General features: G+C 39.4%; 2 protein-coding genes and 1 pseudogene across 2 annotated transcripts; 2 read left to right on the plus strand and 1 right to left on the minus strand.

Moving 5' to 3' along the window:
* Window positions 1-139: 139 nt before the first annotated feature.
* LOC110745709 (uncharacterized) lies at window positions 140-1,233 on the plus strand. Its single transcript, XM_088252386.1, has 2 exons — window positions 140-206; window positions 860-1,233. Exons 1-2 carry the CDS (start codon window positions 140-142, stop codon window positions 1,231-1,233), a joined length of 441 nt encoding a protein of 146 aa, XP_088108512.1.
* A 358-nt stretch (window positions 1,234-1,591) lies between these two features.
* LOC110747531 (L-type lectin-domain containing receptor kinase IX.1-like) lies at window positions 1,592-8,051 on the minus strand (annotated as a pseudogene).
* A 3,078-nt stretch (window positions 8,052-11,129) lies between these two features.
* LOC148295096 (uncharacterized) lies at window positions 11,130-13,618 on the plus strand. Its single transcript, XM_088252387.1, has 5 exons — window positions 11,130-12,298; window positions 12,383-12,467; window positions 12,539-12,634; window positions 12,733-13,139; window positions 13,235-13,618. The coding sequence occupies exons 1-5, from the start codon at window positions 11,130-11,132 to the stop codon at window positions 13,377-13,379; spliced, it is 1,902 nt and encodes a 633-aa protein (XP_088108513.1). The 3' UTR covers window positions 13,380-13,618.
* Window positions 13,619-23,486: the final 9,868 nt, after the last annotated feature.

Genomic DNA, 23,486 nt, shown 5'->3' on the forward strand with positions numbered 1-23,486 from the left:
AAGCTACCCACGCCACGTTTCTTGTTTTCTCAACTTTGATTGTATGCCAAACTTTGAATAAAAAGATTACAAATGGTCGTAGTGCGCCACTAATAAGAGGAAATTAATTCAATAAAGAAGAAAGAAACATGAACTTATCATGGCTGAATGTACGTACATAATCTCAGTGGATGAAATAAATTTCATCTTCCCTTTACTTTTCCACGGTTAGCTTTAAGTCTTCTTTTGCACGTTCTCGTTGTATTTAAATTTTGTATGCCCCCACTTAAACAAAATAAAAGTTTATGCCCCACTGAGTACATCATGCAGCATGGTGTTTGATATTAAACATATATCTAAGATAAGTAAAATTTGTCTTTTTTCTACAATTCTTTGCGTTCGAGGCGATGTAGGTATTCAAGATATCCAAAACCCTTTTCATTCCCGAATTTCATATATACTAGGTTTCGAACGAATTTTGCAAGCTTCTTACTGAGAAAAGCTAGCTGAATAAACATGACAGGGATAGCCCGATCAGCAATGCTGCCTTGGGGAGGAAACAACAAACACTTTAATATAACAATTAAAAACTCATATCTTAGGTTGTAACTGTTACCGAGATATCCTATTCTATTAGGATATTTCTATCTTATTCTATTAGGATTTTATTTATTTCCTTTTGTATAGATATTATATAATTAGGATTCCACTTATTTCCTAGTTTAACCCTACTAGGGTTTGTAACTTTGTATTATAAATACCTCCTTTCGGAGAATGAAATAGATCTGAAAATATTCTATCATATTATTTGACTTGGCATCAGAGCCGACATTTTGGTGACCTGTGTGTGTTGTGCCCACCCGTGTTCTACCTTGGGGAGGAAACAACAAAACACTGAAGCACAACCTCAAGTGCAACAAGCCCATCCTGGGGAAGACGGTCAAGCACGCCATCGTGCACTGGAACAAGGCGGCGGATCAGGCCAAGTACCTGAGCCCTCCATACGACGTCGTCTTGGCGACGGACGTCGTTTACATAGAGGAGACTGTGGGCCTACTTGTGTCCACCATGGAGGCGCTGGTGAAGGACGACGGCGTCGTTTTGTTCGGCTACCAGCTGAGGTCTTCGGAAGCACACAAACTGTTCTGGGAAATGTGTGAGAGGGTTTTTGTGATTGAGAAAGTTCCGCACCAGGATTTGCACCCGGATTATGTGTACGAAGAGGCTGATGTGTTTGTCTTGCTTACGAAATGATCAAATTAAATTTCACCAATAATTCACACAACATATATACACAGGGGTTTCGTAATGTAGCAGTTGAAATGATGAAAAAAAAAAAACAGAACTGAAGCTTATTATTCGTATAGTGGTGGCATGAGAACACATTGGAAAAAATTATGAAAGATTTTTCTACACCTTTTGTGTGTGAAATAAACAGAGGATCTGACTCACAGAAAGAAAACATGGCAATCGGTGAAATGCAGAGAGCTAAAGCCATTACCACCAACCTAAAGCTTCTTCTAGATCAATGTTTACTAATTGATAACCTACATGTATAATCATGGGTTTCATCAATGTGGCATTCGACATGATCACAAGCCAAGCTTATTTCTTACCCTAGAGAAATTGAGGGATGAGAATTTGTTGCAGAAGATTCAGTGATCTCTGCGCAATTGGTGGTATAATCTTGGCCGAACTCATCAACATGCTCTAATTCAGAACCAATACTAGGAGACAAAACTGTGAATGATAGAGGAGAGGTCTGGAAGGTCGTTGGCATCTCTGATGGGAGAATGGGTAATGGAGCTTCAAAGTTAAGCGTTTGAATTGCTTGTTGTACTAAAGGTCTGGAAGTGTAATCTTGATGAGCACACCACAATCCGACTGTAACACCCCAACCAAAAAATAAGACTATTTACTAATTAATTAAATTAAAATCTGAATTTTCAATTTTGCCCTCGCGATTTAACCAGATTTTCTGGTTATTTTTCATTTTTGAGGCACCATCTAATCCCGGTTGCCACCACAATCTTCACGAAATCTCTCCCTCTCGTCCTCCTCTATAAAACCCACCCAAGACCCGATCCGATTCGCTGATGATGAGCTCGAATCGAAGCTAGGAAACGGTTAGGTTTTTCCGGCGGTATTTATGCATTTTCCGGCGACTCCGGCCACGGAATCTGACGTGTAAGGTATGGATTTTCACCTATTTTCCATGATCTAGCGGCTGGTTGGGTAGGATTGCTTGAATTTCTAGCGTAGGCAAGTCGATTTTCGAGCTGAAATTCTGCTGATTTTGAGAGCTCGTTTTCAGCCACTTTCGTCGACGTTTTGGAGTATGTCTAAGAACAAAAGTAACTCCAAATTAGGGGTATTACCTAGGGTAGGAGTCTTGGCCCAAGATTCTGAAATTTTCCGGCGATGCGATATCGCTTTGGACACCCATGCGCTACCAGCGCGTGTGACGGCGCGTGGGCACTATATCAGAGGGGCATTTGTCCAAATGGGATCCCCTGGTTGTCACGAGCGCGTAGGATTTTACGGATCTCAATTCGGATAACGTTTGAACCCTAAACGGATTTTACATATCGTGTGTTATCCGGATTCGAAATGTTAGAACCGTTGGATCGCTTCCAATTTGATATATGTTGATCTAGGCATTCCTAGGATCGTGAATCGGAGCCCCAGATGTTCCGATTCAATAACTTAAAGTTTGTGTTTTACAATAACCGTCCGATCGTGCGATCGTGAGCGATCAGACCGTCCGATCTGAACCAAACTTGTAGGACATGTTTCCTAAACCTTGAGGAACCCATAGGAACGTTCGGATCGTAAAACGGAGTCCGTGGGCCTAGCGGGCCCGGTTGCCCAAATTTGGAAGGTTTGACCCTCGGTTGACCATAAGTCTTCCGAGGTAGTTTACTCTTCGAAGAGTACTAGAATGACCTTTTCGGACGGGTCTTGACCGTCATTTGACTTATGTTGAGTATGTGGGTCTGAGAGATTATTTTTATGGTTTTGTGATGGAAAGTTTATGCATATTGTTTTAATGGTTTGTTGTGAGATAAATATTTGTATTTATAAGTAGATTGTCAATTTGTGAGTAATCCTTTTATTGTTAATAGTCGAGTTTCTTGAGTCATATATATAATATTTGAGGAAATGTTATCTATGTTGATAATGTGTGGGGTACTTGGGTTGATGATGTGAGATGCTAGAATGACATGAGTTAGAATGTCAGTTTTAAAGTGCTATAAGCACTACTTTAGGTACCTCACCGGTTATGATTTTTATGCTTGAGAGTTGGTTGTCTATACTATGTATAGTGGTTTGGAACAATTGAATTAAGAAAGGAAATATCATTTTAAAATATGGTTATAAGGGTTACGAACTCCACTATCGTACGTACCTTCCCTGGTTACTATTCACACACGTGCTGTGTTTCGGGCGTGTGGGCTTTCTTAGTCACGGATCCTGCAATTGTGGGATGCCGAAAAATTGTGGATATGGTTTGGATATGTTGGCACTCGGACGCCCGGGATCAGGGGTTCGAGGACCCTTAATTGGGTAGTCTGCGCGCATAGGACTTTTCCAGGCGTACGGGTCCTGATTCTTCGTCCGTACGTGCTGGGTTATAGACAGTCCCACACTTGGACGTCTCATCCCTAGCCACATGGTCTTTGAGGGCGGTTTACATGTGGTTAGTAAACAATCCCCGTTTGGATTATTTTCCCCAGTACATGATGTACATCATCATATGTACCTCCCCTTGGATACTGATACATGGATACAGTGGATGTGGATACGTGGATATGACGGAACCTGGGGCATACCTTAACGGGGTGTCGCTGTAGACCCTTAATTGGGTAGTCTGCGCGCGTAGGACTTTCCAGGCGTACGGGTCTTGATTCTTCGTCCGTACGTGCTAAGTTAGAGCGTCAGTCCCACACTTGGACGGCTCATCCCTAGCCACATGGTCTTTGAGGGTGGTTTACATGTGGTTAGTAAACAATCCCCTATTGGATTGTTTTCCCCTGGTACATATGATAGTGAGAGGTGAGTGTTATTGTATATACATACTTGTTATATATTGGTATAGGTGGTTTTGAATTATGGATTGAGATTTCTGAGAATGTACCTTGTGAGTACCCTGTATATGTATGAATGTTTGAGCCTTGGATTGGAAAGTGTTGTACAGCAACATACGCCTTGGATAGGGTATGGTTGCGGGTTTGAACTGTTATAAAGGGAAGAAATTGATAATGTGTTCAATGCACATACGCCTTCGATAGGGTATGGTTGCGGGATTGAACTGATATAAAGGTAGAGTTTTGAGAATGTGTTCATGATGTTTTGTTGGGAATTGGAATTGTGATAAATCTGAAATGTATCGTTGTTGCTGTTTAAAATAATTGTATATTATTGGAATTGTGACTGTTGAGATGAGAACTATGTGTGGCTTGATCCCTTATCCAAGGGTACGTAGGCAGCCTAGGGTCTCACCTAGATGCAGCCGCAAATTATATTGTGTGTAAAAGGTTTGATCGATTCTGTGCATGTGATTGGATTCGGATGTGGTTATTGGATTTGAATCTGGTTTATTGATTTTGGGGGTATTCGTTTAGTTGTTTGAGATCATTAATTGTTTGGTTTATGCATTGTTCGACATAGGAGCATTGTTGGTTTTGTTTTGAACCATGTGAAGGCTGGAGCCCTATTTTTGTATTTGCATGTTGATAACTTGTGCATGCTGCCAGTTGGGTTATAAACTGTGTTTCAAATTTTTAGGTTGAAATCTGGGGAAAAGTCCAATTTACAGGGGAGACTCTGCCGAAATTTCGGCAGAAAGTCTCGGTTCTTAGTAAGTGGGCCCGACATTGGTATGTTGTCGAAATTTCCACAGAATTCGTCTCGAGTTTCGAGGAATTCGGGGCGGGTCTTGTCACCGACAATCAACAAACACTCCATTTGTTTCTCATTAAAATCTCCACACAATTTTGGGTCAGCTGCATCAAGGACTTTACCTTCTCCATAAAGCTCCCAAACCCACTTTACCAGATGAGGTCTATCACTTTCCAACACTCTTCTTCCGCAGGCTATTTCGAGAGCAACAACTCCAAAGCTATAGATATCTGACTCCTTCCTAGCTTTTCCTGTTAAAAAATATTCAGGAGCTATGTAGCCACAGGTTCCCGCTATATCCTCCTCCAATTCTTCTCCATGGTCCACAAGCCTTGCAATTTTGAAACCCCCCAGTTTTGCGTTGAAATTTGAATCCAATTTAACATTGCGGGGTTTGATATCCCTATGCAGCACACATTGTTCCAATTCTTGGTGTAGATAGAGCACCCCATAGGCCAAGTCTTAGGCAATTCTGTATCTTGTCTCCCAAACTAACTGACTTTTTTCTTGGGACAACTGAGAATCTAATATGCCGTTGGGCATGAACTCGTATACAAGTAGGAGGTCTCCTTTATCATGGCACCAACCAATGAATTTCATCAGATTCCGATGCCTAAGTCGACTGATGATCCTTACTTTGGACACAACTTCCTTGAGCCCCCGGTCAAATCCCTTTGATATCTTCTTAACAGCAACGTAAGAGTTCAAATCTTTTAGGTAGCCCTTGTAGTAAACCACACCCCATTTTCCCTCTCCAAGTTTTTCTCCCTCAGAAAAATGTCTGGTCGCGGAATCCAATTCTTTGTATGAAAACTGCCTTGGGCGACTAATCTCCTTTTCAAATTCCTCAATCATGTCATGAGGAATCATGAGATTTTTAGCAGCCCTTTCTTCTATTGCCCTTTTCTTGCACGAGTTGAACAAACCCAAACCTACTGTTGTGAATTAGAACCAACTCACTCCCTTTTAGACCTTGTTGTTGATGAACTTTGGACAAGACTCGCTGATGGATGAATCTTACACACACACACACACAAAATAATCAAGCACACAAGACACAAGTGTTTATAGAGGTTCAGCAATTTGCTTACATCCTCTTTGGTGATCACCTTGAGAAATTTCACTAATGAAGATAGGTTACAACTTTGGTTTACACAGAAACCCCCTTAGAACACTACCCTCACAATCTGTTTCTCTCTCACCCTTGCTCACACCTTGATACAATTGAGAATTCTCTCCTCTTCTTGACTCATTAGTTTCCAGCTACTTCTCTTCCAACTCTTTCAAACTCTCTCTCTCTTTCAGACTTGCTCCCTCTTTCCTTTAATACATAAGCCTCTAGACTTGAGAGAAGACCCTTGCTTTGTCTCCCACGTTCTGCCTTTGAATACCTGACATAGACCACAGGTTAGGCCAGCCACAAGCTATGTATTGATGGCTACTTGTGCAGCCACCCTATATAGAACCATAGGGTAGCTACACCTTGAAATAAGTCTTCCAATGTCCTTTAATGCTTCCTCAAACCTCCCAACTGATAGCCAACGTTCTTCTGACTTAGAAGTGGGAGGCGATAGCCCTTGAAATTAGAGTTCAAAACTCAAGAAATCCGAAACAGCACGTGTTGAGCGACCGGTCGCAAGTACTGGGCGACCGGTCGCTTTTGCACAGAGTCTCCAGACTTCGATTCTGTGTAAAAGCGACCGATTGCAAATGAGTTGGCGACCGGTCGCTAGTCGACTTTACTCCAGACTTCGATTCTGTGTAAAAGCGACCGATCGCAAATGAGCTGGCGACCGGTCGCTGGTCCAAAACTTTGTATCCTTTATGCGAGGCAATTTTCCAACACCGACAACACAAACCAAGATAAGTCCACCACCACCACCAATAGCACTATTGATCACAACTTTTTAGAACTATGCTCTGGCCCCGAAACTGGAGATTCTTGGCTTTTTTCTTGGCCAGAAAAAGCTAGAGATTCATCATCAAGCAGTGAAGAAGAAGTAAAATTCCATGAGGTGATCTTATGCAGAGCATAAGCATCCCCTGTTGAAGCAGAGAAGCCAACAATGACCCAATCCGGCAAGTATTTATTCAGATCAACCATGTAACTGAGAGAATTTATCACTTGCTCCTGGCTACCATTTACATAAGTGGTGAAGGCAACACTAAGAATTTTTGCGCTAGAATTGTACCTAATCCAAGCACGATTTAGTTTTGCTTCCGCAATACCACCATTCCAAAGCCTGGTAACATTCGACTTGACACTATTGACATCAATCCCCACGTGACTGCCTTTGGGATCCTCCACGGCTGGCCATGGATTACGGAAGGTATCAAACTCCACCGCAACGAAGGGGTACTCATTGCTAGGCTCAATGAGGTTTCCATCGTGCTGTTGACAGGAAGGCCAATACTGCTACCTACTCCTAATGCATGGTTGAGTAGGGACTCGTTTGGCGCAATGAAGAAAGCTAGCCCTTCAGTAGAGGAGGGGGCCGTACTGTTCTGGCCATGGATGATGAATGTGAAACTTGTGTTGAAATCTGTGAGTTTTCCGGTGGCGTTTTCCCGGAGGAGGAAGGGTTGGCCGTACGTGGCTCTGCCAATACTCCCATTAAATCTCAATTCACGGCCTACATTGTCTTTGGTGAGGTGAATGAATTGGTTGTCAATAACGGCATCTCCCTCTGTAATTAGTAATCTAGTAGTACCGTTGGTGTGATTACTTTGCTGGATGGTGGGGAAATGAAAGGTTAAGGGAGTTGCATAAGGGGTTAACAGGAGGAGCAGAACAAGAAGGAACTTTGGAGAGTGCAGTGCAGTGGCGGTTCCAGGATTCGAAAGCCGACTGGGCAAAACTTATATAACAAACTTGACGAAACGAGTGAATTTCATTAATAAACATTTAAAAAAAAAAAAAACATAGTGAGAGGAGACGTAATAAGCCTTACCCTCAAATGCATTTATATCTAAAAATACAAAAACTAAAATACAAATCAAAAGAAAAATTTAAAGAAAAAAATAGAAAAAAAAATATTTTACATTAAAAAGAAAGATAAAATAGGGGACTACATTAATTTTAAAAAACTAGATTTATTTCGAGAGAAATGGGAAGGAAGAAAATTGGCGGAGCTAGGTTTTTTTTTTTTTAAAACCAGTTGTGACCTCATTTCTCCCCTTATTTCCTTTTATAAACGTTTATTATGACATCCGTTTTTAGCTTTCCACCTCGAGCTCTATAGCCCTATCAATCATGTTTCGTAATTTCTGAAATAGTTATCTTTGTGCAAGACAAATTTTTTTTAATAATCATAAGTAATGTAGGTAATATTTTTCTAACAAAAAGAGAGAAGGAAAAGGAAGAAATAAGAAAGGGAGAGAAGAAGAGAGAGAGAGAGAGAGAGAGAGAGAGAGAGAGAGAGAGAGAGAGAGAAGATGGAAGAAAAAGAAAGTAAAAAAAAGAGAGGAGGGATGAGAGAAGGAAAACAACGGAAAAAAAGAGAGATAGAGAGGAGAGAAGGAAAAGAATAAAAAAAGGAGAGAGGAGAGAGGAGAGTGTAAGGAAAAGAATAAAAAATGGAGAGAGAGGAGAGAGGAGAGTGTAAGGAAAAGAATTTAAAAAAAAGGAGAGAGGGGAGAGATGAGAGTGTAAGTAATATTCTTTTTAACAAAAATTTGGGCTGGGCAAAAGAGAAGAGAGGAGAGAGAAAAGTGTGGGTGATATTTATAGGCTAGACTATAATGAGTGGAAAGTTATAAGTGGTAAGTTATAAGGGGTTCACTTTATAGTCATCAGATCAATCCAAAGGCTAGGGAGAATTGAGATAAAGTTTTGCAATCGGGTATGTGAGGAACCCAAACCCGAATTTAATATCCAGCATTGAAGTTGGTCCCAAAAAAAAAGAAAAAAGAGGCAAGTTCGAAGTTTGAACAGAAAAAATCAGTTCGAAGTTTGAACAGAAAAAATCAGTTCGAAGTTTGAACAGAAAAAACCCATCCCCATAGCTCTGAGAAACTGGTAGGCTCTGAGAAAAGGTTGAAGGCAACGGTTAACGACGGTTGAAGGCAACGGTTGAATGCAACGCAACTCCATTCTCTAAATCCTGAAAAAATATTTATTTTGAGTGGAAGGGACAAAGGCGTGGATTCCGAAACAGTGAAGTGGTGAAGCAGTGGAAGGGGACGTATTTGTTGGAAGTGAAAGGTTCCATTTGTGGAGCAAAGCCGCACCAAGACCCCGCACAGACACCTTGCGATTGTTCAATAACCAGCATTTGGTGAGTAATTTATGGAATTTGAGTTTAGGGTTAGAGTAAAGGTTTTCCCCAATTTGTACCATCAATGTTGTTGGATTTGGCATCTCTTCCTTGTGCTTCACTTGCATGTTAATTTTTGCTTGTGTATATGTTAAAAAATGAATGAAAATAAAGTCAACAACATGTTAATAACATGTCAATAACAAATCAATAATGATATGAATAAGATAATGGTGTTGAATTGGAGGAGACCCTCAAGTCAATAACATGTCAATAACATATCTCTGGCGCTAGAATATATATATTTTTTGAAATAAATATTATTTCCCTTGTTGCTAAATTTGCCTGTGAAAAATGAGAAGATATAATAATAAAGTCATGAATAAAAGTGCAAAGCATTTGAAATGAAGGTTGATCCATGATCATAGTGGCTGACTGAAGAAAAAGCTAGAAAGAAAGAAGGATGTGGCAATGGCTTAGCAAGCAGATAGCAGAGCAGATGCTTTGCTTTGCTTCCTTCCACTATCTTTCTTATTTATTTATTTATTTTGTGTTGTGTATGAGATGACAATAATTGTCATGTGTGTGAAGTGCAGAACTTGCCTAGATTGCACTCACACTCACTCATGCATCAACCATTGATTGGAGTTTGTATCCAAAAATAAAACACATGCTATTGGTTGTAATTCACAGAATCATTGCATTAACAGGTATTTGCACAAAATTTGTCATATTGCTTTGATGATGTTAAATGCTGTGATCAGTAATCCCTATGCGCATGTACTTCATAAAATTTGTAATGTGCCTAGTTGACTAGTTATGTAAATACTAAATACCAATATGATTGTGCAAATACGTGGTGGTAGTATATGTGTTAACGTTATTTCATCTTGTATTTTAGGAAATGGGATCCAACGTGCAGCTGGAATGGCCAGAGTCAGAGGCATATGCGTCACGGGTGAAGAACTGCTCACATGCAAATTCAACCCTAGCTGCAATTCGAGCGAAGTTGAGTGCGGAACAATTAGAACAATTCAAGACATCATGCTTTGGCCATCTTCTGAATATAGACAAGATTCAGTTTAGCGGGCAAATTGTGCATGGAGTTGTGTTGCGTCGAGTCGCGGGGCAGGGTGTGAAAGACTTGGATGGACTGAGTTTCTTAATAGGGTGCGACGTTGCTCAGTTTACTCGTCAGGATTTCTGTTTGATCTCGGGGCTTCGTTTTGGGGAAGTGCCTGAAGTTTCCAGTGGAGAAAGTGCTAAAATTAGACTTCAGAAAAGATATTTTATAGACGAAGGAATTACATGCAATGCTTTAGAAGAAGCATTTATGAGGTGCAAAGAGAGAGATGACGTCTACAAGCTAGCTCTTGTTTACTTTGCTGAGTTAGTGGTTTTGGGAAGGGACAAGCATTTGAACATCAATGTAAATTACCTGACCCTTGTAGAGGACTTGGATGCGTTCAACAGGTATCCGTGGGGTTCGGTGTCGTTTGACAAAACCCAAGACAGTTTATTTTCTGCACCAACAAAGTATACGAAAAGCTTTGAAAATGAAGAGGGAAGAGAGAAGGGGAAAAGTAAGGTAACGGGAACAAGCCGGAAAAATGAGAAGGGCAAGAAGCATAAGCATGGTGAAGTGCAAAGGGGTGGGTGGAGTTTTAAAGGTTTCACGTATGCTTTCCAGGTACATGGTAATAATGTTCATGTCAGTTATGCTTTGTGAACTTTAAAACTTAAATAATGACTTTTGTCCTGTGAATTGTGTAGATTTGGGTATATGAATTAATTCCTAGAATGGTGGACCTGAATTACTGCAAGGTTGTTGATCCAACAGCTGTCCCGCGTATTTTGCGATGGAGAACGACTACGTCTATGCCCGAGATGAGGAAGTTGAACAATTATTTTTTCCAGAGCAAAGAGGTTTGGTTTGCAGCCCTTGAAACTGTTTATAAGATTCAATGAAATTATTAAGTAGAATGATTGAATATGAATATTGTCTGTATTCTGAAACAGTCAGTTCAGTTGGCGCTACGTCCGAGTGAAGAGGAAATGAGACAATCATATTGGAGTTGGCCACAGGATCGCCCTGCTATTGTCTCGGCAGAGTCAATTCCTTCTTCATGTGCTGATCTTGATGAGTTGAACAAGCTAGTAAGCTTGTTGAGGTCCGAGTTGTTTCAAGTAAAGCGGGAAAATGACGTCCTTGAGTTAAAGGTCATACGGATGGAAAAACTTTTGGACCACTGTTTAGGTCCTCAGTTTGAGCATGAAGTAAGGAGGGACCTAGCTTTACTGAAAGAGAGGTCTGACGAAATGGATGATAGTGAATGGGATGAAGGGCCAAGTAACAGATATGAGGGAGAGGAAAAGGACGAGGAGGGGATTGAAGGGGGTGAAGTGCAAAGAAAACCAAGTGAGGTAGAGGAAGCGCAAAGGAAAAGAAGAGAGGGAGAGCAAGTGAAAATAAAAAGCAGCAAGGGAGAGGAAGCGCAAAGAAAGAGCAGTGAGGGAGAGGAAGTGAAAAGAAAAAGCAATGAGGGAGAGGAACTACAAAGAAAGAGCAGTGAGGGAGAGGAAGTGAAAAGAAAAAGCAATGAGGGAGAGGAACTGCAAAGAAAGAGCTGTGAGGGAGAGGAAGTGAAAAGAAAAAACAGTGAGGGAGAGGAACTGCAAAGAAAAAGCAGTGACGGAGGGGAACTGCAAAGAAAAAGTAGTGATGGAGAGGATCCGCAAAGAAAAAGAAGGGAGGGCAAGGAAGTGAAAAGAAAAAAAAGTGAGGAAAAGGAAGTGCAAATAAAGGAATGTGAGGAAGCGGATGATGAAGTTGTTTTGGTTTGTGATGACATTGGTGAGAGCACGGCGGGGACAACTGTTGAGTTGACTCTTGGGGATATTGATTTGGATCAACCTACAGCTGTGCTATCTGAGTTGAACGTTTGGTTGAATGATAAAGGTAAAGCTGTGGAACAAGGGGTCCAATTACGAAAGAGAAAGAGGATTATTCCTATGTGGAAGATCATTGAAGCTAGTGAATTGGTGAAAAAAACTGTGCCAGAGACAACCCGACTTCGGATGTTAGACCCAATGAAGGCGATTCCGCATGATGATATGGTGAAATTGCTGAAACTTTGTTGGGAATGGCGCCATAACCCAAAATAAGTCCCTTGTTTTTTGAGATAAAAGGCATTAGTGTATATATTTTTAAATTGTTGTGATCTAAAACTTTGTTATATTCACAGTTTAGTGATGCAATTTGGCCACGTGGAAGCTGAGATTGAATTCTTCGCTTCCCTCGTAAAAGCTGACGGTTGGCTGACAGGATATGTAAGTTTAATTGATTATGCTTTTGTTTTAATGTACATAGATTATGAGATTGACCAGAAAAACATGTGCAGCACATTGATTTGGGGTTGTATCTCATCCGGAAGCGACAACAAGATTTGGAGGTTGTAGAAATATCGATCTGGACAACGACCGATGTATTTTTCATGGTATGTCATAGGGCTTGACCAAGTGCAGTTAATAATTACAAATTATCCATACTTGCTTTGTGGAGGTGTTTAACCATTGATTGTTTTCTATTTCACAGAATCACATCCATACTTGCTTTGTGGATAATAAAAGAAAAAAAGAGCAGGCTGGGTGGAAAATTAGAAACAGTTTAGTGAACGTTGTAAATGGCAAGGTTCCGGCATGTGGGGCGGATTGGCAGAACGTGTATAAGGTGTATGCCCCTTGTATGTTGACGAAGCATAAGCATTGGGTGGCTCTAATGATTGATCTGGTTAAGTGTGAAATCAAAGTGTACGATTCAATGGTTTCACTTATTCCAGATGAGATGTTAAAGGAAGAACTCGCCCCGCTTTCAATTACGATTCCAAATCTTCTCAACTCCATCGACTTTTATGAAGAAGGTGTTTACGCAAACGACTGCAGCAGAGATTGGTGGTGTCCATGGCCAATAGAACGTGTGGATGTTCCACAACAATCTAATCAGTGAGCACAACTTTTTCTTTAATTTTATTACTTGAAATTGTCAATTACGTTACAATGTCATTACTTGAATTGATCGAGTTCTTGATTTGCTTCAGAGGCGATTGTGGCATGTTTGTGTTGAAGTACATTGAGCTTTTGAGCGCTGAGATTCCGTTAGCTACTTGCACCGCGCAGAACATGCCCTTTTTCCGGTTGAAGTTGGGTGCAGAGATATTACGGGGAGATGCTTACATGCCATGATAGTGGTTGAAATGGGTTCAGGTACGTGATGATTAAATTGGTTTTGGAAATCTCCAATTTGAAAGTCATGTAAATACACAATACAGATCCACGGCTCCTTTTCGAATTCTACCTCTGCTCCTCAATTCTTCTTCGTCTTTCTCAATCTTAGTGTATTTTTGTACATAATTTTAAGTTTAAGTTATTGGACAACAATTAGAACCAAAATATTATTATAGCGGATGCATGCTTTCATTTTGATTAGTGTGATACAACGCTACGTTTATTCTCATATTATGCTAAATGTATATAGTAGCTGGATGCAGAGCATAGACAGAAAAATGAAGAATCTGAAATGGAGATGCAGAGGCTTAGTGAGGAGAAAAGTAAATGGATCTGTAAATCTAGTGCACGTGGGCAAATGTAAATGGATAGGCATATGCGTTTTTGAAGTTAGGCACATGCCATTCCCATACATAGAATGTGCATCTGGAGTGTAAAGTTTTTTTGGATTTAATGAAACAAACATCTCTGTAATATTGCCCTAACTCCTTCACGACATTTACATAACCTTAACCAAACTGCATTGAATTGGGATTGGAAGACTGCATATGTGAACAATGACTGATGGCTTTTTAAAGTGTATTACATTATTGCAAAGTAATATGTCATGATTTATCCAAGCCACCATTCCAAATATCAGATCCCAATCTTTAAGCCGTTCACCATGCCTTAACTTAATCGCAATGGGTTGCGTGTGTATTGATTGTAATTCTGTAAGGGAAATAGGCGGCTATGCCCTCGCCTCCAATGTTTTATTCAACCATGCCCTCTTTATAGAAACACATGCGATATACATGCAATAAACCTTCAGTAAACATTCAGTAAACCGTCAATAAACCTCAATAAAACTTCAATAAACATTTCCCATCTGCAATGCTATAAAAACTTCCTATTGGTTCCGTACCGCCCATCGGGTTTGAATCCCTCTTTCCTTTATAATCGGTTAATAAATTCGTTGATTTTCTTTATTTTATTGGTCTTGGGCAGCTCAGTAGCATAAAAGTAATGTATATTGGTGCATCTATATTGCTTGTCTATTGCGTGCATAGCGTACATTTATTGCGTGTGTATTGATTGTTTATTGCTTACGAAGGAAATAAACAACAATACACCGGCAACAGACAAGCAATATACACGCAATACACATGCAATCTATACGCAATAGACATGCAATATACATCAGCCCCTAATTTCACCATCCATAAGGGAGTCGTATCGATTAGGAAATTCTACTGAATAGTTGTTCTTCCTACTAATAAACAATCAATAAACCTTCAATAAACATTCAATATCGGACAATAACATGCGAAATACATGCAGTAAACAATCAATAAACCTTCAATAAACATCCAATATCCGATAAATAACATGCGATACAGATGCAGTAAACAATCAATAAACCTTCAATAAACATCCAATATCCGATAAATAACATGCGATACACATGCAGTACACAATCAATAAACCTTCAATAAACATCCAATATCCGATAAATAACATGCGATACACATGCAGTAAACAATCAATAAACCTTCAATATACATCCAATATCCGAGCAATAACATGCGATATACATACAGTAAACAATCAATAAACCTTCAATAAACATCCAATATCCGCGCTATAACATGCGATATACATGCAGTAAACAATCAATAAACCTTTAGTATACGCCAATAAACAATCTACCTATTTCAAGAACAATAATTTAAACTCAATGCCAATCCACCTATTTCAAGAACAAATATTACAAAATGGGTTTGAAAACTCATTGGTGGTGCGTGCAACATGTCTTTTTGGGGAGAACTTTTACAATCCTTGAAACTGTGCACTTAATTGGTCATTAAAAGAACAAATAATATTAAAATTGATAAAAGTAATAAAACTAATACCAAATCCTTAATGGACTTCAGCATATTCAGCACCGTAGCATCATACGTGTCATCTGGCTGTTCTGCTTGAGCGGAAGTTACATCAACCCATTCAAATCCATTGCAACTGGTGGCTCCCTAATTGCAGGCATCATATATGCAAAATAATTGTGTCAGAGTTAGACCAAGGTTTTTTTCACCCACATACATATTCTGGAAATGAAAACTTACATAGGAGGTTAGGCACTTCCAAAATGGCTTCCCTCGATTTTTTTCTGATTTTGAAACCCGAAGCACCATTGCAGCTCCACAGTACAGACACCTCTTTGTTTGAGCGGGAGATGAAGACGAAGACATGTTGAATCTTCTCACTTGTACCTTTTCTCACTCAGATCTTCTCACTGAAACCTCTTTGGACTCATACCTTCTCACTCAGATCTTCTCACTCAAACCTCTTCGGACTCAGAGCTCTCTCATCTCTGCCCAAATGCGATTATATCCTCTTTTCTGTCTGTGGGTGGGTTGGGCATGCTTTCGACACATGTACCGTCAGATATGGGGCACCGTTTACCCCATAAACCAATATAATATTTAACTACCAAAACCCAATATGAAAATTGAGGGAAAACTGCCCTAAACCCTATATTATTTTCATTATATTTCATTAAACCAACTAGTTGGATAAACATCCATCACATTTTAATAACATTACTACTATATTTCGGTGTGAGAAAATGAAAAGTTATGTGATGGGACGTTCTGTGACTAGTCAGTAATCCGTCACATTTGTTTCATTGACATAAAAAGGGCGGGAAAATCCTAAAAATGGCTATGCATATAGGTTCTTAATTTACTTTTTGACTGTCTGACTTTGCATTTCGATGACATTTTCCTTCTCTTCTGTTTTTCTCTAGTTTTAGGGTGTTGGTTCAGTTTCTTTAAAAAGGGTCAAGTGAGAAAAACCTCAAGTGGAAACACATTTTCCAAACGGTACAACAAACACACCCTATAACAGAACCAAAACCCCATCTATTCTCATTTCTCCCCTCTTCCACTCCTCAAATCGTTCCATTCCAAAAAAATAGAAACACATGAATTCCAAATATTTCACTACAGTCGGAGGAAAGAGAAGGAAGCATATCCATTTGGAGATGCCCCAAGCCTTCATCCCGGAGTTGGCTTGGTTTAAAGTGATGTTATACGTGGCAACCCAATCTTCAGAAGATCTCTTCCGTATGGCATCTGTGTGCCCATTATTCCGGACGTTGGCAAACACTCCACAAGTGTGGAACACCATTTCAATGGCTAAGTACCCAGATCATCCTAGCTGGTACCATGCTAATCCTGTGGTCCAACTTTTCTTGCAACAATGCAGAGCTTGCGAGAACCCTGAGTCGATATTTAGAGAAGCGTTCGAAGTGTTTTTCATGCATGGTAACGTGGAAGCGTTGTATGGGATGCGCATCGCAGCCACGGCAGGCCATATGGAAGCGGCATATATAGTTGGACTTCTTGGCATGTCTGGAATTGGTCAGTCAAAAGAGGATGCATTAGAATTTTTGTGTTCTTTGAATCAACGTAACAACATCGATATGAAAGGAACCAGGGATGCTTTGAGACGAAGATTAAGCCGAGTTTGGAATGTTGCAAGACATATCGTAGATATGTTTTACTATGGGAACATTAAGTTCAATCATTGCAGCGCTTGTAACAACAACGAATGGTGTTTTGTTATTGAAGGCTGGCCTACTGAAGCAAAGATAAATCCTTCGTTCTGGACTTGTTGAAATCGATGCAAATGGCACCGTGAGAGTGTTTTTTGGTTCAAGGTAATGCGTGTGTATGTTGTGCCAGGGAATCCATACCCTTATAATTAGTTGTAGTATGTTTTTAAGGTTTTTATGCTTTCTGGACTTGCTTCTCTTCAGTTCTACGTTGGCTGGCTACGTTGGCCAAATGTTGGGTTTTAATGTATTTTGTCTGGTGTTTGTGCAGTCATAAACCGTTTTATATATAAATCTACGTATATATATTTGTATACTTGAATGCTTACTGACATCAGAGATGGGTAATATGACATTTTACTGACATAGATATTTTGCCCAACTACAATCTTAATATTTGGTAAACGAAAAGGCGTGCATGGAGTGAGCTGTCTGTTCACCAGTGCTTGGAAAAGACATTTTCCCACTTATCATATCCTAAACTAATTTTTTTCTGATGCCATACAATGGTTGACATGTATTTTTTTCATTTACTTTTTCAAAACATCCCTTAACCCTAATAAAAATTAGAAGTTAAGAAATTGAAGAAGAGAGAAACTAATTGGCACCTGAAATGGTCTTTTCGCATAACAAAATTACAAAAAAAAAAAAAATTTAGGGTCAATAAAATTAATAAATATAGAAGGTAAAAAGTCATATAATAATAATTTAGGGTAAAGAACAATATCCTAATAATTTAGCGTCACCACGAAACGGGGGATTCAGTTAGAAAGATGAAGCCTCAATGAATTCGTAGCAATTTTCGGAAGTTTTTTTTATCATTTTTGTGTTTTTAGTTATGAATTTTGTAAGGCAAAATAATAAAATAAGAATTTATGGTAAAAAGCAAGAATGTTTGGTTGCAACTGACGTACACTTGTGCAAGTGGTGAAAGGTATGCACTGAGATCGCACCATATGTCAACTTGCGATTATTTGGGGTTTTTTAGTGCAAACAACTTGAACAAATTGTAATAAATAGTCGGAAAATCGTAAAAATGCCCCGAAAATTACTCCGGCCTCCTTGTGACGTTATAAAACTAGAGGAACCTATAAAGCATCCATTTCGCAATGAAAAAATCCAAATTGTTTCAGAGAACTGACTTTCCTCTTAACCCTAAGTATATATGTTTGTTCACTTTAACAAGTATATTTCCTTAATATTCGTTATATAATTTGTAATAAGACAAGAAATAGTTTCCTTTCAAATATAAGGATGTAACATAATCTGTTTTTGTTTTGTTATAATAATGTACATATATAATAATTGCACACTGCTTTGAAGCCATCATTGCAACTGTGCCTAGAGCTTTGAACACGTCAGAGGTATTCAATAAGTAGTCCATATGCAACTGCGTCTAGAGTTATGAACCGTCACAGGTATTCAATAAGTAGTCCATCGGGAATCAGTACAAAATATCCATCATGTCCAATCACATAAAATAATGCCATTCTTTTTTGAAAAACCTCACACCACTCAAGCAATTTTAAAATATTAGTGAATATTTGTCCTAGTCTATATAAGTGATTATATATTCACTCTGCATTTTTTTCACAGTATATGTTAACTTTGAGGGATTCCACAAACATATAATATAAAGGAAGAAAACAATAGTAGGAGATGAACCAGTACAAAAAAACAATAACATAACCTTGTCACAAACGCACTCACAAATGCTTTTCCATAAACCTTGCCCTAACATATAATAAATAAAGGCAACATTGCATATGATGCAACCATGTCCAAATCTGATACGTGATCACACAAAAATGGACATGGCAGCAACATATGACTGAAGTAGATGGCCACGTTGCATCACGTGTTCTCATCATTAAAGACACCAAAATATGAAGGTTGAAATCTTCCATAATAGTAAGCATCAAAATAGGTTTGAAGCAGAGTTGAACGAAAATTCCAATTCCACTGATTTGCCTCTGCTCAAACACGATAACCAAAATGGTTACTTCCCTTGGTGAGTATATTTGTTAACGTCGGAAAAGGTAATAGATGACCAATCAAACCCAGGTACGACGAGTTTTGCATAGGACCGGAAGTAGTCGAATCCAGCTTGCATCACACGCTTCTTTGACTCCACTGCATTAGATGAGTTCTTGTATTTTTGAACAGCTACACTCCGAAGTCGTTTGTGTCTACGCTTCATGCGCTGCAACTTCGCCCTATCCAGATTGGCCTGCCTTTTGTCATCTTCAATTTGGCCTTCAACAAATTCCAAACGTGCCCTTGCCCTTTGGATTTCATCACCAAGTTGAAGATGCCTCTCCTTCTAGAATCCAAGAACCCTTTCAGACTCAAAACTTCCAACAAAATGGTCATTCTGTCTAGGAATGTGATACTGCTTATCTGGTGACTCACTTGCGTGTCGAAGGCGGTCTTTGTTTGGAGGGGTGTTTATTATGCTTACATCAAACTTGGTTAGTAAATCCATTCTATGGAGGGAGAGAGTTTCTGTGGAGGAGAGAGTTTCAGTCGATGGAGAGAGATTCGGTGGAGGAGTCAGTTTTTCGTGGAGGGAGAGTTTCTATGAAGGATGTGATAGTAATACAAATAAAAAGGTTCCCGCCAAAAAATATTTGGTTGACAATGTATATATTAATTTTTTTTCTGATACAATCTAAGTTTAATCCTAACCACTGTGGTTGGGTTCACTAACTAGATGTCACTTCCATTGAGTTTCTTTCAACCACTAACAGTGGTGTAATGAGGTTGACATGCTTGAAAAGCAAAACCTGACACCTCTTTTTAAAAATTGAAATAAAGTACATATGTTGACTACACGCAAGCTTTAGTATGTTGGTCTATAAAGCTATGTCCCATTCCTCAAACGAAATTGCATATGCAATCCTCATCCTCTAAAAACAAATAGGATTATTCAAGCATGTCATCCTCTTCAGGCGCTAACAACACAGTCGAATATGAAAAATTGGAGTTGCAGGCTCCATTTCCACGTTGTACTCGCCGACCCCTTCCATTTTCAACATCATTTGGGAGTGAGGGGGACTCCGATGATCCATTAGAGGCAATACATGCAGTCAGTAGCAAGCTAGATTATAATTCCAGACTGATCAATTCGTGGCACGAGAAATGTGTTGAAGACGAGGCCATTCTGGCTGATCTTAACATCGACTAAACCTGTCTTCGCCATCTCCCTCAATCTTGAAATAAAAAGCCTCATTTTTTTTTTTCTGTTCAGCCATAAAATACTCGGTCACTAGTTCAACATCGTGGTTCCTCAGCTTCCCATTCACACTACATTCAAGATTGTAAATATCTTTTTTGATAAAACCGATTTTATCCATTCCTCCGGATTGCACCTCGAAAATACTTACCTTCTGATGGATGGGGATATTAACCGAACCCAACTGTTTTGTAAGTACTTTTGTAGAATCCGAAATACGACGGTGTGATCTCAATAAATGCACTCTTTCTGAGGCTGTCATCTTATGATTGTGTCCCTCTGCAAAAAGAGAGATGGCATACTTCTTGCTCCCATTTGTCTTCACAACCACAATCTTAGCTTTGCAATTGCATCTACTTATTCCCCGCTGTCTTTTTCTCTCCCGAGTTTCATCTTTCCTGTATGCACCTTGTTTGCAACAAACAAATTCTTTCCTCAGAATCTCTTTCTTATTTGTCCCCCGAAAGCTGGAATGAAGTCGAATACCAAAGCCAGCCAAGAATGCATATCTGTTATAGAAATTATAAGCGAGGTCAAGCGAGTCGAACTTCATCCCAACCGTTGGTGTTTCCTCATTTCTTACTTCAGGAATGTAAACCATCCCATTAGCTGTTACACAGTCATCACTCTCTGAGCCCCCAGACATTTTACCCACATATATTTTTGAACTACTTCTATATCACTGCATAGCAAATATTAATTCATTAATCAATCATTACTGCATTACCCCAACGTCACTGTGGATGATTGTTGGAATCAGGTTGTGTGACGGTTGTTGGAAACCCGTCTTGGTGCTGGATCCTATGGAAGGGTGAAGGTATCCAAAAGTTTGTCTCGAAGTTGTGAGAAGACATCAAGCAGGATGACTCTAAGATGGGGGATGATGGTTGGTTTTGCTGCTCGGTTGCCTAGTTTTCTAATCCGTGCACCAAGCGCCCGGAAGTCGGGTAGGCAGGGGTTCTGGCTTGTGACGAAGTGATGTTGCTTGTTCAGTTCAGGATGTGGGGAGGATGGGAGCGCGAGTTTGGTGAGAGTGTCAAAGATTGGCTTATACTCGAACCATAGCATACCATTGAAGGTTGTGGTAGACCGAGTTGGTGACTTGTGTTGGATGGAAGGTGCAAGACCTTTGTTGATATGCATTCCACTTACACAAAACATTGCCCAAATTGACACAAAAAAGACGCATAGCCTAGCTTGTTTGTAAGAGCCATTATTACACAAAATTTAATAATAGTTACGTCATCTCTTGTGCAATAATCTGGAAAAAATAACATTAGAACCAACATGTTCAACTAAGAACACAAATGTAATTCAAACCAGCAATTACAGAACTTCTCCCAATATCCTCTCCAAATGCTTACTCCTAATGCCATTAAGCCTAAGTTTAGGATCTTTTACCTACATTTTATAATTTCCCACCCCCACAAAAAACAATCAACTAAATATATTGAATATTCATAAGGAAATTACGAATTATTGACAGAAAACTGACGCATTATTGACGGCAGAATAACACATTATTGACCGCAGAAATGATGCATTATTGATGCCACAAATGACGAATTTCTCACCCTCACAAAAAACAAACCAAACCCAATAAAATCAATCCAGCAACAGTAAACTTACCTCTCAAACTCAAGCGGGAGCTCCGAAGTCAATCAGCTTAAGAGAATGTGGTGGACATTAGAGAAGACTCTTTGGTAGTGGAGACTCCATCTCTACCACAATCGAGGAACAAATGCTGATGCGGCGTCTAGCTACAGAACCAGATATGCTACTTTGCTTTCATCTGGAATCTCGTGTGCTGAACGAAAAAGAGAAGGGGTTTTCACTTCAGCCATAGAATCAAAACAGGGCAATAGCTAGATAAGAGCCATTAATCGTCATACCGAGGATGCCATAGATCGCAGGCCTCCCAAGGAGCTGATGACAATGGAGCGACTATAGGGTTTGGGAGCTTTGGATCTTTCTAATTCTGGGTTTGCGTTACATTCAAAAACAGAGGATTGTGTTCTTGAATTTTTCAGAGAGGGAAATATCTTCAACTGAAGTTGGGTTTCCAACGGGTCAGATTTCAACCCGGTTCTACATGCACCCTCTTTTAAAAACTCACCGTTGGATTTCATCCAACGGCTCTAACATACCCCTCAAAAAAACCCCTTATAACTTTCCCCTCACTATAGAAGCTCCCGATATTTATTTAACATGAATTTGGGCCGGGCTCCTGCCACAGGCTGGAACCGCCACTGGTGCAGTGTGATGATGGCAGCCATTTTTGTTTATGGGGAAGAGAGTTTGGAGCTCTACTAAAATAGAGGCGATTGCAGAGCTAATTTCCAATTAAAAACAAGATTTTCAGCTAGAGGACTTAGACCTGGTTGACTGACCTCTACGCGAAAGTGTTCCGAAGGGAGACCAGGACTTTCAGGACTTTCAGGACCTTCAACTTTATCCAGACCGGTTAGTTGACTTCCAAGTTGCAACGCGTTCAATCTGGTATTTTCTTTGTAGTTGATTGGCTATTATTTACAAGAGGAAAATGTTTTCATTTCTTTATTTTCATGTTCAACTTTTGGACAAGATCCATAAAATATCAGTTTCTTCCACAAAATATCATTAACAATTTCACATCTTTGTCTGACTTCTTCCAATATCCAAAACCCTGTAAAACTCGCAATATAGTTTGCGCATAGATTGCATATATGGTTAACCAAATATTGATTGAATAGTATAACTTCGTCCTTACGCTGAGGTGTCACTTTCACTGACGAGGAAGGGATTGCAATCTTGGAACTCACCACTTTCAACAATTTGCATTACAAAAACAATTTCACTAATTAATTTCCATTAGATTAAACACCTAAAAGGTTTTATGTTTTGGGTCTTATCACACTACACTTGGGACAATTTTTTAGAATCTGTTATAAATATACAGATAATGGATGCCCACCTTACCTAACTACAAATGCCAGATGACTAATCAATGATGTGTATATCAATCAACTTATCATTATACAATATTAGTAAACAGTGTAATCCATATGCGTATAAATACAAGGCATCAAGTATGAAATGAAATATAAGAAAATAGAAAGGATGAAGCTCACGGTGGAGCTCTTGATAATCATTGTTTCCTTCCTCTAAATTCTCTCCAAATTTTCCTACTTTTATAACATGTTATCAGCACGAATATCTCTAAAATACCAACTGAGTTTTTCGATCAAACCCCTCT

The sequence above is a fragment of the Prunus avium genome, chromosome 4, assembly GCF_965620075.1.
Source record: "Prunus avium chromosome 4, drPruAviu1.hap1.1, whole genome shotgun sequence".
NCBI classification, from domain to species: Eukaryota; Viridiplantae; Streptophyta; class Magnoliopsida; order Rosales; family Rosaceae; genus Prunus; species Prunus avium.